The sequence below is a fragment of the Pteropus vampyrus genome, unplaced genomic scaffold (assembly GCF_000151845.1).
Source record: "Pteropus vampyrus isolate Shadow unplaced genomic scaffold, Pvam_2.0 Scaffold81, whole genome shotgun sequence".
NCBI lineage: Eukaryota > Metazoa > Chordata > Mammalia > Chiroptera > Pteropodidae > Pteropus > Pteropus vampyrus.
This window is the reverse complement of record NW_011888862.1, coordinates 3,840,011-3,857,825: the sequence shown is the minus strand read 5'-3', so window position 1 is coordinate 3,857,825 and position 17,815 is coordinate 3,840,011. Positions and strand designations below refer to the sequence as shown.

Here is a 17,815-nt window from a genome sequence, read left to right as displayed (position 1 = left end):
CATAACCAAACATTTAAATGTTCTAAAGCAAGACTGCTCAGCTTCTATTTTGCTTGTTTCATGTTCACTGAACCTATGATTTTGTCATGTCTTTCACTGGCTCTGCCAAGTGGTGGCCCAGTGGCTTCATGGATTTTGCATGCCATGTCGTGGCCCAAAAGTGGTCATACCGCGACAGAAACGGGATGTAGAAAGTGGAGGTCAACCAAACCTACCGCAGTATATTTTAATGCTATTATTAATAAGAGTTTTGTTTAAAATGGATAATCCAGAACAAATGTTAAATCGCACAAGGAATCAGAAAAAGAGGCAAAACCAGGACTTCCCATGGTAAGCTGGGCTGTATGATCACACCGTGAACAGTTGTTGTGGGGGTTAAATCAGTTACTGTATGGGAAGTGCCTGGAATAGCTCCTGGTATATAGTAAGCACTCAAGCAGTGTTAGCTCTTGTTACCAGTTTTTTTTTTTTCTTAGCATGGTTCAGACCCAGAAAACTTGAAAAATGCTGCCTTAGAAAGATGCCATTTCCTAAGGGACAGATCATTGGAAATGTCTCCTGCTCTTTTTTCAAAATTCAATTGTCAATGACAATAACAGCCTTGACTGCAAAGGTCAAGCCTAATTCGTTTTGTTCCCCACCTCCCCGTCCAGTTTTAACTTCGTTAATTAAACTTTGTACTTCATATAGCCATTTTGAGATGCACAAACTCAAGGACATCTTATGAAACATGTAAGCTCGGATTTCTCAAAAATTTTTTTAAAGAAAACAAAGCAGTGACTATAATCAACATGAGTATGTAGCTAAGGTTGAACAGAGGAAAAATCGACAGCAGGGTAGTCCAGGAATTTGCAGGCCAAGGACAGGGTCAGTTCTCCACATGGATACTGAAGACCCTTCAGGAAAGGTGACATTAATAAGAGTGTTGGGTTTACAGTGAAATAGGTGCTAAAGTCAATAGGGGGTGTGGCTAGCAGCTGGTGGATCACAGCAGTGACAAGGGAAATCAGTGACGAAGTTGAATAACCAGAACTTCCGAGGCCCCAAAGGAGCTGGGTTTGAGGAGGGAGGAAAGCAAGATAGTTGGGGCATCTCAGTGAGGAGCAGAGAGGACACCTGAGGTGGCTGCTAGTGGTGCGCATTAAAGGGAGACTCTTTAGAGGTGCCACATATGTCTGATTACTCGCCAGCTCTACTGGCATGTCTCATAGGCATCTAAATTTAACAGCATCAATATGACTTTTGAGTTCTACCTCAGATCTGCTTCTGTTACAATAGTCTCTACCTTAAATAGTAACACTGCCTACCCGGTTGCTTAAGCCAAAAAATCTGAGCCATATTCAACTTTTCCTCACCTTCCCACATTAAATGCATCAGCATGACCTACTGGTTTTACCTCCAAAGAATAAACCACTATAGTGTAAGTTTCATCAAGGGATTGTGTTTTGTCCTGTTCAACATGTATTCTAAGGATGCAGACAGTGACTGGCATATAGTAGGAAGCGAATATTTGTGGAATGAATGAATCTTAAATCGGACCACTTCGCTCTATTCCCATGACCAGTACCATGGTCTAAGCCACCAACATCTCTCACCTATATTTCTACAGTAGCCTCCTAACCGATCTCACTGGACCCCACAGACTATCCACACGATAGCCCGATATTTGCTATGTTGAAATTAACTGGTGAATTAAAAGAAATTTGGGGGGGAGGATTTTAATTGGAATAAAATCTGTTCCTTTATACTGGTCTGCAAAGTCCTAGATGAACTGAAATTAGCTATTCCTTCCACCTCTTTTCTACTACTTTGTCTTTCTCATCCATTACCACCTGTTCTAATGCTCAGATTTCTCCAAACTTTTCATAATAAGACTCACAGGGACCTTTGTGAAAAGTGCTACAGTAATTCGCAATGATCTCCCTGTAAACTGATTCATGAAGCTTGGGGTGGAACACAAGAATCTATACTTTTAACAAGCAATCCAGGTGGGTACAGATAAAGGCTGAGAATCCTACCCACAACATTCCAATTATTCAGAATTGAGAAGTAAAAAGAAACCCATTTTCTGTTTCTGGTCTAGGAGAGTATGGATGCAGTCTGTGGCCACCTAGTATGCTAAGCCAGGGAATTCTGGGAAGACGATTTATATGCTGAAATACCCTCACATTCTAGTAAGATTACCTGGGTGGCACAAGTGACCTCAAACTTGTGCCACTTTGTGCTAGATTCCCGTGGAAAAGGTTGCAGAAATGTTTATCACCATCAGGGAGGAGAAAATTGAGAAAGGCTGGCTATTCAACCGTGTATAGCAGAGAGAATGTGAGTGTCAGTTTCCTCAGGCTGTGGCAGGATAGAATGTTCCTGAGAGGTAGGGAAGAGGAGACAGGGTAGGCAGCAGGGTACCACCCCAGGGTAAGTGCAGGAGATGTTTTGTAGATGTAGTCGGGACTCAGCTCATACACATATAAGCTTCTAGCGTAAGCAGCATCTAAATTACAACAAATGTGTAGCTTTACATCTAGGTATCTGGATGCATCAAGCTTCACAGCGACACATTTTTGTTTCTGCTCTGAGAGGGTAGCATATAACTCTGGCCCTACTAGCAGGTTTAATTTATCGGATTGGGGCAGGGGAGATTTTGATAACTATTTCTTATCTCCCGTATATACAATTTTAACTTCAGTTTTCTGGTGATATTGTTACAGGCACTAGTATTCTCCATATCAAAGGGCGTGTTTTTCTCCCAGAGTCTGAAACTGAAAACAAGGGCAAGCCTGGTTTCCTATAACGAACTGGCTTATAAGGCAGCAGTGCTTCTCAAACATGTTCACACACTGGAATCACCTGCGGGGCTTCAGGAATACTCCTGTGCTCCATCAGGAGACTGGGACTTAATTGATGTGGGGTGTGGTCACAGTTTGGGACTTTCGAAAAATCCCCAGGGTATTCTAATGTGCAGGCACATTTGGGAACTACTGAACTGAAGATTTTGAGCCATGTATTTCATATCTCTAACCTGTGGAGAATGAAAAGCTTGGGTTTCTGCATTAAAGTTTAGGTCGAGACAGATCCATCCGATTGGACCTATCAAGTTGTGATCAACATGGGTAGGAACCTTATTAACATAATGCGAGAGCAATTGATGAAAAAGTTAAAACAGTTGCATATACAGAGTCACACACGCAAATTATCAAAGTTCAAAACAATAGGATTTTAAAGCAGTTTTGTCAGATTGAGTATATATCTCTAATTAGAGTTGCCAGATAAAACACAGGGCTCCCAGTTAAATTTGAATTTTGCATAAACAATGAATAATTTATTAATATAAATATGTCCCATGCACTATTTGGGACATACATATACTAAATACTATTTATTGTTTCTCTGAAATTCAAGTTTAACTGCATGCCCTGTACTTTTATTTTCTAAGTGTGACAACCCTGCTCCAATTTTAAAGGACTAACCTGAGCAGTAATTCAGTATGGTAGAATGGATCAGGACAAAAATTAGCCTTAGCTTCTTGTTCATTATGTGTTCTTCTGTTTTCTGAATGACATTGCCTGGTTAACCTCCTCAAGCTCTACCTGTCTATCTGCACCGAGGGTCACTGTACCTTATTCTGCCTCTTCTGTCTTCTCCGGAGCCGCAGGAACTCCTTGTGTTGCCTGGAGACGAAGTTTACCGCTGCATATTCCAGTAGAGCGGCAAACACAAACAGAAGGCACACTGCCATCCAGATGTCAATCGCTTTGACATAGGAGACCTGAGAGAGGAGGAGAGAGTTGCCATGAAACTGGTGGGGAGGCCAGGTCCCGAATGTGATGAGCAGCGGAATAACTTCCTTTGCAGATTGTAGGCAGAGCAGTGAAGGCTACACCCACTCCCCTACCCCCACCCCTCACCCCTCACCGCGCTCACTGCCCTGCGCCCTGTTTCATCTCTCTCAGAGTAGCCCACCTGCTCCAGTAGCTTCACCCCTGAAAACAGCTCCAAAGATGACAACAAAAATTTCCTTAATGAAAACAATTTTTTCTCGAGGTAAAATGGAGTGGACACTATTTTTGAAACTGCTCATCTTTTTATATTTTTTCATAACATTTAAAAACTAATATAATTAAGAGAATTCCACAACTTGGATGAGAAATAAACTATGTATGGTCTTGGGCCCTTCAAAAACCAATTTGGAATTTTCATCAGGCTATCGATCCTAACTAGCGTGAAAAACACATTTCATAAGTAGTTTTAAACTCTTACAATTCAAGAATATTCAGCAACAACAAAAAAGGATATTCGGCCCAAATAAAATATCAGAGCTCTCACCTTGGGAGGGTATCTAGTTAAAAAGGAAACTTTTATAACCCTTCAGTGGTTGGTTGAGTACTTAGTACATCTTATAATTTGATAAAGCAGATTCTGAAAGCAAATACTTTTTACTCGGAGTAGAAAGTATACCTCATCTCACTCAACTTCCAATTATTTTTTAATATATGAGGGGGAATTATTACACGAAGTTGTACTATATTGGACCCCAAACAGCTGGCAGTTTGGTCCTTATCAAACTGCCAGCTGAATGTGTGCTCTCTAGTCCTAATTTTTAAATAGTTACCTATTTTTTTTGATAGCTGACACTGAGTGCTTGCCAAACATTTTAACCATTTTATGTATATTTTCTAACCAACACAACAACTGTATTACCCCCATTTTCTGGTGAGGAAACCAGGATACAGAGGGGGTAAATTATTACGCAAGGTCACAAAGGTGTAATAAGTGGCAGAGCTAAAGTGGGAATCGGAACCTAGTCTAACTAGTGGATTTCCCTTCCGGATACACTCAGATGCACTAGTAGGATTATCCAGTTTGTATCTTGCATTTCCCTTTGACCTTTATAGGGAGCATTTCCTGCGTCTTTTACCTTTCTTCTAAATTATGCTGTTCAATGCCTGCATAATGGTCCATATTGTGATCAGTCAGTCAATTATAAGACATTTAGGTGATTTTTAGTTTTATTTTTGCTACTATAAATTTTGGGGCTATGAACATTCTTCTCCCCAAATATTTTATTGTATCTATGACTATTTATTAAATCAATTTCTAGACTGGGATTGTAATAAATGATATGAAAATAGGCTCTTGACTTAGAAAGGTAGTAGCAGCACACAGGATATAGAAGCTGATTCTAGAATGAGATGCTCCAATAAGAAACACTGCTGTGTTCCTGATGGTCTCTATAACTTTGTCAAGTTGTTTAAGCTCCCTCTGGCCCCCGTTCTCATCTGTGTACAGAGCAATAATAGTACTTGTCTTATAGAGTTATGTGGGTAAAATCACTTAATATGTACAAAGTGTTTAGAATAGTACCTGGCACAGAATAAGCGCTATATAAGTGTTTGCAATTATTTGACTACATAAAGGGTGTGATTTTGTTAATGGAGAAATTTTGGAAGAGACACAAAAATCAAGAAAAAAATCACCCTAATATATTCCAATTATTATTTTTAAGACTACCGACTTCCTTACACTATTTGTCTCAATCAGAACTACTTGTCAGTCCCACATAAGTTGTGACAAAGTGGTCCAGCACTTTGTCATCTTCAACACTGTGAATTATAACTCTTCCTACCTGGTATGCTATTCTCATTCTTTCTGATTGACAGACACTTCAGAATCATTCAGAACTTGGCTCAGATACCAGCTCCCCTGGGAAGCCTCCCTAATCTTGCTTTCTCCCATCTGGGTTAGGGGCCATTTTTTTTTGCTCCCTTATCAATTTCTGTTGAACCCATCTGCTATTCCTTCTTAGTCCACCAGCTTCCCTGACCCCATCACTAGACTGAAAGCTGCTGCTGCTTTTTTTTTTTTAGACAGACCCTATTGCTCTTTGTATCACCAGCACAGTATCTGGCAGATAGTAAGCATTAGATAGTGGGACCAACGGATAAATGATTGAATGATGGGAGGAAGGAAATAGCTGGTCATGGTTCCATTTTTGTGCTTCAGTTTCAGCAGTCCTACACTATATAACATTATCCACAATTGCATATATTTGATATAGAGTGGACTATTAATGCATTTTGAATCTATCAGCATACCTAGCATTCCTGGAATGTTTTTTTTTTCCTTAATAAGCAATAATTTGTCTTATATTTGCTCTTCTGGAACAGTCCTATTGTAATAATAGAACATTACCAATCACAGCAATCTCAGTTATATATTATTCAGATGGGCCATAAATGTTTTAAGACCCAATAATGAAAGGAATTTGTCAATGCCTGAGATATGACCATACCAAGAGCTAAGTCCAATAGAGCTGTCATTCCTCCCTTCCTGGTGTTTACGGCATTCAGTCATTTGTAAACCATTTCCTCATCTCTTTCTGGCCATCAGCAGGCCAAGCACGTATTTGGCTTTTCTTATAGCTGCTCATAAATGAATCCTTTCAGTCTCTTAATCATTTTGGTTGGTCTCTGAGTTTCCTCCAAATCACGAACATCTTTCCAGCATTGAAGTACTAGTATTAAATGCATTATTCACATGGATTTAGAGGGTGTTGTGAGACATCTATTACATATGGTGTGATGTCCCTCGGTGCTGGTCTCTCAGGATTGAAAATGTCTTTTTGTTGCTTTTACCCAGCTCTGATGTCAGATCCTCAATCTTTGGCTGCTAATCCTTAGATGTTTTTAGCTCACATCTTCCCCTGTCACATTCTTTTTATGATTCTTGGGCTTACATAATCCCTTCTTAAACTGCTTTACTACAATCTTGCAAAATAGTTTTCAGAGGTAATTAAGCTCTCAAAATGCTATTATGATTCACTGAGTTCCAGGAATATTTAATTTAGAAAAATAAACATCGAGGGCCTACTATGTGGAAGGCACTGTATTAGGTGCTGGTGGGAGATGGGACAGAAGAAATAAGGATAATGGAAATGCACACCGATTCTTCCTAAGACTTTCCAGACTTCAGTCCAGGAAACCCCATTCACACTGTGCTCCAGAAGTGTCAGTGAGCAGCAAATTATGGCCTGTTGGTCAAATCTGACCCACCACATGTTTTATGAATACAGGTTTAATGGAACACATCCATACTTATTGGTTTACATATTATCTATAGCTGCTTTTGCATTAAAATGGAACAACTGAGTAGTTGCGACAGAGACCATATGTCCTGCAAAGACTAAAGTACTTACAATGTGGCCCTTTACAGAAAACATTTGCCAAGTCTTGACCTAAACTTTAGTGTTATCTGGGTTTGTCCTGGGGTTGCACACCCGAGAGTCCCCTCTTGATACTTGAGAAACCTATGGTCTACTGAGGGAGACAGTCAAGTGAACTGACAGATACAAGGTGGATGGTTCCACGTGCCAAAGTAGAGGAAAGATCAAAAGGCTGATGGGAAATGGGTAGGTTGATATTAACAGGGAAAATCAGAAGAGGCTTCATTTCTGGGTTGCATGGCATTTGACTTAGGGCTTGAGGAAGGCCAGGACTTTGATGAGTGGAAGAAGGTATAAAAGCAAAGTGATAAAGAGAGGAGAGGGTAGGTGGGCTTGGGGATGTTTAACAACCCAGTGCTCAGGACATGCTGGGTACCTGGGAAGTGCTCGATGAGGTGTGGACCGATGGACTGGGCCAGCACATTGAATGCTGGGCAGAAGAGTTTGGGTTTCAGAGTGCTTGTAAAGATAAGCTAATGATAGTTTTGAGGTGGGATATAGATGTGTAAATCACCTTCTAATAATCCTGATTTTCTTTGTCTCCAAAAGCAGCCATTTTATCAAAAGCAGATATTCTCCCTCCTTATAGAAATTTACCTGCCTTCTTCTTGCCACTTTCAACTCTACGCAGGTCCAGTGCTCTTCTAAGCTTTCAGCAACATCAGGAATCCTTTCCTGATCTTCTTCATCTGTTTGTTATTTGTGTTCCTTGAACTCTTTTCTCTTCAATTTTCACTCTTTATGTTCTCAATGAATTCATCCATTGCTATAGTTTCCTTCTATTCGTGTGTGTGTGTGTGTCTATGTGTGTGTATGTGTGTGTGTCCTGTAGCAGAGATTGGCCAAGTTCCCATGAATTCCATTTCCTCTTCCTGGGATAACAGTAAAGTAGATTTTCCACTTCGGTTGGATCCCCAGTGGAATATGAGCAGAAGTAATATAAGCCACTCAGGGCCTCTAAAATCTCCCATGAGGTTCTCAGGACTTAACCTTTCTTTAGCCACCTTGAATGTCACCCATTTAAGATGGCAGTGCTCTACAGTGGAAGGAACCGGAATCCCTAAAAGACTCAGGGTCATGCACTCCACAGTGGAGTGTAATGTGAATGAGAAATGAACTTAGATTAAGCCACGTTGATTTCAGGATTTTGTGTTTCCAACACTCCCAAATTCACCACTCAGGACTGACCTCTCACCAGCATTCCTGTGCTAATTCTGAGATGTCTAGTTAGCGTTTGCACAATCAAACTCATTAAATGTCCCTCCTTCCCATTCATCTCATTTGAACCTCTCTTTCCACTAGCAACTCTAGTTTTACCATTGGTTTTTTCCTTGCCTTTGTCTCTGATATCCGATCTGTTGCCAAAATTCACCATTTCTTTCTGCAAAGCACCCTTGGGTTTACTCTTTTGTCTCCATTCCAGAGAAGTCACTACAGCTCTGACCATCAACACTTAATACCTGATTATCGTAACAACTCCCTAACTGATCCCTGTATATTCAGTTCCTCCGGTGGCACTTTATCCTTTTGCTTCTGCAAGACTGAATTTAAAACACCAATTTTATTTTGCAACACACCAGCTTAAGAACTACTTTGGCTACCTATTACAGGCTCTGTTGTCCAAGATCTCACACAGCATGTGTCCACTCAGTTATTGAATCTTATTCCACTCTTTCCTAACACAAACCTTATACTATGTTTAAGCAGTTCTACTTACTCCTGAGCAAGCCAAGTCCATTCCTACTGAAAATCCCAGTGGTTCTCTAATAGATGCGATTTCACACCCCAGGGGACATTTTGCAATGTCTGGAGATATTTTTGGTTTTCACAACCAGGGGAAGGTGCTACTGGCATCTAGTAGGTTGAGGTCGGGGATGTTGCTAAACATCCAGTAATGCACAGGACAGTGCCTCAATGAAGAGTTATTCCGCCCCAGATGTCAGTCATTCTGAGGTTGATAAATTCCGAGATAGAGAAAGCACCGCTCTCCTCTACCCCCAACCCAGGCTTCAGTGTTCACTCTAGTGGTTCTCATTTGGGGGGTGATGTTGCTCTGAGAGGACATTTGCAATGTCAAGATAGTTTTGGTTGTCCCAACTGAGGTGTGGGGTTTTGCTGCTGGCTTCTAGTGGGTAGAGGCAGGGATACTGCTAAACTCCAATAATGCATAAGACAGCTCCCATGACGAAGAATTATCCAAGCCCCAAACGTTCATTGTGTTAAGGCTGAGAATTCTGGTCTACACTCTTTCAGCATAGAAATTCTTCCTGCCTTTTCTATACCTGTTTATTTCCAGAGAATTCCTCAAGGAGTAGCTCAAATTCTATCTCCAGAGTGATGCTTTCTCTGCCTATTCTAGCCTACAGTGATCTTACCCACCTTTAGAATTTGTAATGCACTTATAGTTAGGATCATACAGTTTAGTGTTTGCTTCATACATGCATGTTTTATACTCCCAACTAAAGTACAGGATACGTGGAGAATAAAGACCCAGTGATGTCTTTTGTATCTATGCCACCGAGGACAAGACTTGGTACTTACAGTAAGTGCCTCATAGTTTCTGTTGATTGATGCATTATTCAAGCCACATATAAATTTAAATTCTTTTCATAGTCACTGCTTTATATGAAGGCTCAGCTACTCCCTCCCCCCCACTCCCTAAAAAGAAAGAAAGAAAACTAAAAAGAAAAAAAATTAACTTAGGTCTTTTAAAGCTGATGCTATCCAGATTACTCCTGATTTATTTTCACTAAGGAAAAGAAGAATGCTTATTATTTTCATGACTTTACAATTCATGCAGTTTACAAACATATCTGGTAAAAAAGTAGAGACAGTCAAGTGATTTAGGTTTTTGTGGCACTAAATAAATGTTTAACCGATATTTGAATAGATCAATTTAGTGGAGTCCATTGCTTGGTTGTTTTGGCATCACGTTGACATTTCCATTAATATTCTTTCAACATTGTCTTGGCATTTTTTAAAAAAAACTTTTGGCACGTTTTCTTGAGTCGATTTTTTAATTATATACTCAGAACAGTTTCAAAATGGAAAATCAAGGCATGAATGTACTCACTTTAATCTTATAATATGTTTTGTCTATATTCAAAAACTGCACCATTATCTGTGTCAAGAAGCCAGTTCATGGGTTGAGCCATTTTCTATCTTCTTCTTCGTTTTTAACTTCCCTATGGGTTGGGCCATTTTTAACCTGGTGTTTATTCCCAGCACAGAAGAGTAGATCATCATCGTATGAGAATTGCCTGCCTGACCTTACACCTTCGATGCCCTCTCCATTCCTCATGGGCAAGGCACTCCAAAGTGACAATGCGCCAACTAAAATATATCCACATTCCCAGCCCCTAGGCCGACCTGAGAGAGCTGTGACATTCCTTCAATAGCTGATCAGGGAGGATTGGTTATGAATATGTATAGAGGGGAGAAGTTCTCTGTAGTGGAGAAAAATTACAAATGACTGTGATCAACCAAGTGTTTTTAAGTAGGAAAATGACAAAATGGAATTTATAGGGCAATATCAAAATACTAAGATATTTTTCTGTCTTTGGGTGGAATGATCTCTCACACCCACTTGCTCGAATCAATGTTTAATTATTTGCACACTATGCGTGTAAACCATTACTACACTAGAATAGAAGCCTTTCTGCTCTGTACAGTACAATTTCTTTTGATCTAATTTAGAAGGAAATTTTCAATTAACCCTGATTAACGCAGCTGTTGCAATGAAAGATACCTTCTGGTCATAATAGCCTGACTTGTGCTTCCGTTACATGGAACAGAAGACTTTGGTAGCTCCAATCACCATTTTTTGAGCAGAGAAAAATAAATATTAAATGCATGTCTAAATCTTACACAGCTAGTAATCAACAAAGGTAGAAGTGAGAATTCTGTCTTTGATTTGTCTATTTCGCCTCTTACCTACATTCAGTCACTGTAAAAATATCAGAAAAAAATATAGATAGTCTAATTAATTCTGATGCCAAAGATTCATGGTGTTGTACAATTTTATCTTTACGATTCCAAGTTGCCAGTTTTATTGCCTAATTAAAGAGCTCACATCTGCTGTTTAATGCCAGGAAATTCAGATGTCCTTGGCAGAGAGAGAGACAGACAGACACAGAGACAGAGACAGAGACAGCACTGACTACCTGGCCTATTCCAGTGTCACCACCCCTAGTACATTTTCTCTCCATGTCTTATACTCTTGTTAGGTTCTGAGTAGAGTTGAGTAAACACAGTTCTTAAGAAGGTGCTGTTTGCAGAAGCAGCCATTGGGTGGCAGTGCTTCCAAGCTTGGTATCTGCAGGAGACTGCTAGTTACAAATGGTGCTCCTTAGATCACAAAACTTTCATCAGGATGGGACCTGAGCAACCTTCGGGGGCCACTTAATTCATTGTGTGTTGGGTGGCACACAAACCTAATTAGTCAATGTTATCTTGAAAATGGAATGTTTCTCTCCATTATGGTGGTCAGGAACCTTCAAAGTAGCCTGCCAAAGCACAGTATCCACGTGAGTTTTATGAGTGGACAAATGAGAGAAAGATAGAACTGCCAGCCCCAGAATACCTGAGGAATACTCGGTGATATTCACCATTAGAGGTACCAGAGGAATAATATTCAGAAAGGTACCCCCAAGTGTCAGTCTTCTGCAAATATAGGCATAAGTGGGAGGGACCAGGGTGAGGCGGGAGTGGCATCTGGAAGAAGGGAAGGAAGCCAGGCTGGTGGGCATCTTCTCGCCTGTGCTTGTGTCTGCCATGTCTCACCACATTCTCAGCTGGTGGGCAGGAATACTGATCTCTAGTCTACTTTCTGTAGCTGTAACTTCAGTGACAAAACAAGTCAGTGTATTGCTTCTCAAACAAGAGCAGGAATGAGGAAAGAGTAGGAGTCAGGAGCAAATTGCCCAATAGTGTAAAAATGATCCCAGTGAAGAAAGGAGCCGATTGGATCATCTCAGTTGGAAAGACAACCACAGGCTTTAGGGAATAATGGAATGATGCTCCACTTAGTGGAGATTTGTGTAGTCAGTGCGTGCGCATCTGCGTGCATATGTGTGTGAAGTAGAGGAGAATTTGGGGGAAATATGAAGATGTGAAAGAAAGGAAGGAAATGAATAGCTTTGGAGCCAGGCCAATTTGGATTTGAATCCTAGCGGAAGGGCCAGTGAACTTGGGAAAATTACTTAACCTTTTGGACTCTCAGTCTCTTCATACTGAAGTAGGGCCCAAGGATTTCAGTGACCTGGGATTGTTGAAAGATTGAATAAGACACTTTATGTAAATCTTAACACTCTTTTGGCAGATTGTAGACACTCAGTCACATTGGTTTGCCCGGGATGAGCCTTCGAAGACATTGCATAATTCAAAACTTGCATAATTCAAGGCAGTTTTCCCTCGAGGAAAAAATGTAAAGTAGAATTTGTTGTATTTCATGTTCTGTGCATGCATTAAGACTTTATTAGTATTTTTATATTGCCCTATTTCAAATTCACAAAAGTTAAGTTCACATGAAATGGAACCTCATTGTTGAGAGTACCCGTTTGTCAAAAACAAAACAAAAAACGAACCACCACCACCATCAACAAAGCTTGAACAACACATCTCTATGAGTTTTCTCCATTATAAATATACGAAAACTGAGTTTACCCATTACCTTTACCAAGAAAGAGTGGTCGAGCTGCTGTTCACATCTGCTATGCCTTCCTGCCACACTGTGCTCTCCGGCTCACTGAGTCTTGTGGGAACCTCCCTCTCTGGGGAGTGAGTCACAATTACTCAGACCGTGGTTTCACTAGATGACAGCATCTGATGCAAGAGGTGAGAAACTGCATGTGGTGGGGTGGGCAAGTAAGAAACAGCAGCGCAGTCACACCTGTAGCCAAGGAGCGGCTATGAAAGTGAATGTTTAAAGATGAGAGCTAACCACACTGTTCATTTACTTTCTCAGTCAGCAGTAAGTGCTGTTTCCATTTCTTTATTTTTATTTACTCTCTCGCCCACCCCACATTCAAATTTTATGCTTGTGAGCAAGGAAGGAGAGGAGGGAAGTTTAATAAAAACAGTTCAGTCTTGTTTTTTGGACTTGTTTTTTGGCTGAGTGAAAGGCTTTGGAATGGTGGATAGGGTTTATTGTGATGACAAAAGTTTTCCTTTGCTTTCCATCTGGGGTTCCCCAGAGAGGGGACTTAATGGGAGGGGGAGGGGGAAAAGCTGAGGAGTCTCTACGTCCCAGACTGGGTTTACTGGCTTATGGTTTCCAAGTTGGCTTTGTTCCCTAGAGTAGGTTGAGGAGGCCAGATCAGGAAGGCAGCACTGGCCAAACCTCTCACCTCAGCCCTTTCTGAAACTTAGAGTGAGCGGGCATGCCAGCGTTGAGTGAGGGTGTGCAGGCTACTCATCGTCCTGCAGCTGTCACGATGGTATGTCCTGATGCAGGCCTGGTTCTGAGAGAATCAGTAGCCGAGATAGCTGGGGAATGGGTGATTCTGGGCCACAAAATAGCGGCAGCCTTCAGAAGCCCAGTTCAGTGATAGAGAAGCCATTCTTCAAGAACACTTCGAATCCTGTGATGACTCCAGGGTACAAAGGGGCTTCTCCACGTGCTGAGCTTCCCCACTCTGCACCTGAAGCCTCCGAGCACTAGTGTGCTACATCCTGGGGATGAGGACAAGTGTTTTTTTTTTTTTTTGGTGGAGGGCCAAAGAGTATTTCATAACTGAGAATATAGTGTGAGATATTAATTTCATCGAATGGCAGCATCAGCGGTAGCCAAGAAGCTGTACCACTCAGCCCCCGGCCTATGGCCTGGTTTGATATCAACTTTGTACTTCAACGTGAGCTCATATCGAAGGCAGCAGGTTGATGAGGATGTCTCAATGGGGCTACCTTGACAGAAACCTTGCCTTCTTGGCACAAGATCCTGGCCACTCAAGCCTGGTGCATATTGACCTACGCTCTTGAAGGTAATCAGCAACCTACTGTTTCACACCATCCAAAGCGAAGCTACGATGGAAGAATTCCAGGTCCCCATCATGTTCCAGGTTATATGTGGGGAGGAGGAAACAAGAAAAGGAGCTACATACAGGTCAATCAGACTGGGAGTTAATGTGGTCCAAAAGCCTCTGGCTGGGTGGGTGATCTCACTTTTTGTTACTGTAAATTACCAAAGATCTGGCCTGCACTGTGACCATTTCCTGTAGCTGAGCAGCATTTTGATGTGTCAGCTCCATGCCTTTCTCCTCACCACAAAAACCAGAAGCGCAAATCCCCCACTAATAATTACATACTTATTTGCAATACATATTAGCCTGCAGGAGTCCGTTACTAATTAAAAAGAAATCCTACAGCCTCTTGAATAAAATGACACAAATAGATGTGCAAGCTATTTGAAGAAATAAAGGCCATGCCATCTGGAGTCATTATTATATTTCAACATGGAAGTATACAGACTGCTAAAGAAGATAAATCGTAAATGTGAAAAGATTTTGGTTGGGCTCATTGAACACATCAGTTTCTAATATATCAGTTGCATATATCTGCTTCACAGAGTTTAGATCAATCTCAGTGCCTTGGCGGAAATCAATCCTTTAGGATTATATAAACTAAGAGGAGGCAGCAGGGCTGTGACAGAGAGAGCTGTGAGAAGACACCAGGGTCGTGGGTCTTGGCTTTGACACTGGCTAACTTGGCGGATGTGGGCACACCATTTCTCTTTTCTGGGCCTCAGGTTCCTTCTCGAAAATATAAAAGGGTTCTGCTATTTTATGATTCTGTGACTCTGGGAAAGAGAAGGTGATGAGAAAGGAAACTAAGTCAATAGCAGGATGGGGTCTCGATCTCAAGGTGATTAGAGTGGTGAATCTTGGCAGTAGCCTTGCCCCCGGGTGCCAGGCAGAACTTGACTAAAATGATGAATTCCTTGCTTAGAAACACATTTATTGATGAGAACTATTTGCATGTGTAAGACTGTGTAACAGATGTGTTGAATTCCCTGCAAATTGAGTGGAAAAGTGTGTAAATCATCAGGAGCTAACCCTAAGCCCTTGAACAAACCGTCTGCTTTTCTACCTGAGAGATTTTTCTGGCACTTTAATAAGTTTCTCAACTTGTATACAGGGAAGCCTAGAATACTCCCCGGGGCAGACCTCAGCCATGAAGGGGTGGGAGTTGGTGGATAAAGACCCTACATTCACATTTACTTGGTGGCAAAAGTTGGATGAGAATTATGTGCTGTTTTTCAGATCCCCTCCATGGTAAGCAACTGAGAAATACAGTTCATTGGCTTTTCTCTTTTCCTTGTTTACACTCCACACACTTTCAGTTCATTTTTCAAATGAACTGTCTGCATCCGTGTTACAGGGTCTGCAGTTTACTAAAATAAATGACCCAAACCTAATATCAGATCAGGGAAGCCTGACAGAAAAATGATACCTGACACGTCTTGCACCATTTAGAACCAGGATGGCAAACAAACCACATCTCCTCCTGAAAATTTCCTATTGTTAAAAACCCTATATCTGGCTGGTTTGCATGTCGTTAAGTATGGTGAGCCGACACAGTTCAAAACCCAATCCGCTCTACGGCCATGCCACCCTGAACGAGGCCGATCCCGTCTGATCTTGGAAGCTAAGCAGAGTCGGGCCTGGTTAGTACTTGGATGGGAGACCACCTAGGAAGCCCAGGTGCTGTAGGCATAAAAAAAAAATACATATATATATATTTTATATATATATTCATATATAAAAAATATATGATATATATTCATTTATATATAAAATATATATATATTCATTTATATATACAAAAACCAATCCGACAAAGCAACTATGAAATCAGTTTGGGATCTATATTACCCATTTAATTTAACATCCCTCACTTCTCTTTCTACTCTTTAGCTGGTTTTAAATTGATGAAATTAGAATTACGTAGGTATAAGAAAATTCAGTATTTCCTATCTACTATGATGCAAGAATTATTCAGCATATACCAACCTTCCCGGCATCAGGTAAATAACCAGAGCACCTTATTTGCAGAACCATCATATAAATAATCTGTTCCATGCTATATATGAAGTTTGTTAGGGAGATTGAGTAACAGTTATATTTTGAGCCTATAAGGATGTAGACAATACGAAGGTACAAGTTACTCCTGTTGACAGGACGTCAATTTAAAATGTTAACAGCATTGCACTACAAGATCAGTGCAGACTTAGTTTTAATAGAACATGGTAAGCAGGCTTCTAAAATGGCCTCAGTGATTTTTGCCCATTATTTATCCCGTTGACTTATGCCGCTACTCTTGGATCCTCCTCTAGTTGGGCCTTCCTGTGAGCTTGTATTCCCAGCTACACCTTGATTTTGGCCTCCCGAGACACTCCGGAACAGAGGACTCAGTTAGGTCGTGCCTGGATTCCTGATCCACAGAAACTGTGATATTAAAATGTCTTTTAAGCCACTAAGTTTGAGGCTGTTGGTGGGTAATTTATTTCGTAGTAATAAATAACCAGTATATGATGTCTTTAGGAGAGAGAGAGAGAGAGAGAGAGAGCTGAGAGGAGTTGTGTAATTTGGGCCTCACAAATCCAGAGTTTGGTAAGATTTTATGGTTTATTTTTGGACTTTTTAAAGAGGTAAGTTTAGTTAAGAAAAATAATAGGTATCCGTGAGGATAACTAAATACTATAAGAAAATAAGAACCGTAATATATTCACTTTTTTAATGAGAATTTATTTTCAGTTATAGTTGTCAGACAATGCTCTATTAGTTTCAGGCGTACAGCCTAGTGATTAGACAACTAAATAACTCACAAAGTGATCACCCTGATAAATATAGTGCCCCTCTGACACCGTACATAGTTATTACAATATTATTGGCTATATTCCTTACTTTCTATGGCTATACTTTCTATCTCCATGACTATTTTGTAACTACCCATTTGTACTTCTTAATCCCTTCCCCCTTTTTCACTGACCTCCTGACCCCTCTATCATCTGGTAATCTTCAAAATGTTCTCTGTATCTACGAGTTTGTTTCTACTTTTTTGTTCATTTATTTTGTTCCTTAGATTCCACAAATACATGCAATCATATGGCATTTGTCTTCCTCTATGTGACTTACTTCACTCAGCACAATACCCTCTAGGTCCATCATACAATATCTTTTTCCATCTCATTACTTTTATTCTCTGTGTCTTTTGATCTGAAGTGAGTCTTTTGTAGGCAGCATTCGGCCACCCTATCTTTTGACTGAAACATTTAATTCTTTTTTATCTGAAGTGCTCGTCGATAGATATGTAGTTATTGCCATTATTTAGACTTTTGATACATATTTTTTTTTCCTTCTTCTTAAAGAAGTCCTCTAACATTTCCTGTAATACTGGCTTGGTGGTGATGAAGTTTAGCTTTTTCTTATCTAGCTTTTTTTATCTGTCCTTTGATTCTAAATGATAACTTTGTTGGGTGATCTTGGTCGTAAGTCCTGGGATCTCATCTCTTTGACTATTTCGTACCAATCCCTTCTGGCTTGCAAAATTTCTGTTGAGAAATCTGCTGCCAGTCTTATGGGAGCAGATTTATGTAGG

General features: G+C 40.5%; 1 protein-coding gene and 1 pseudogene across 6 annotated transcripts in view; one reads left to right on the top strand and one right to left on the bottom strand.

The window, feature by feature from the left end:
- Positions 1-17,815, bottom strand: part of GLRA2 (glycine receptor alpha 2) — a 194,564-nt gene that overhangs the window by 34,743 nt on the left and 142,006 nt on the right. For all 6 annotated transcript variants that reach the window (XM_011362953.2, XM_011362956.1, XM_023532350.1 and 3 more), the window contains one exon: positions 3,617-3,766. In XM_011362953.2, the coding sequence (XP_011361255.1) occupies positions 3,617-3,766 (150 nt within the window). The remainder of the gene's footprint in view (positions 1-3,616; positions 3,767-17,815) is intronic.
- LOC111741791 lies at positions 15,812-15,930 on the top strand (annotated as a pseudogene).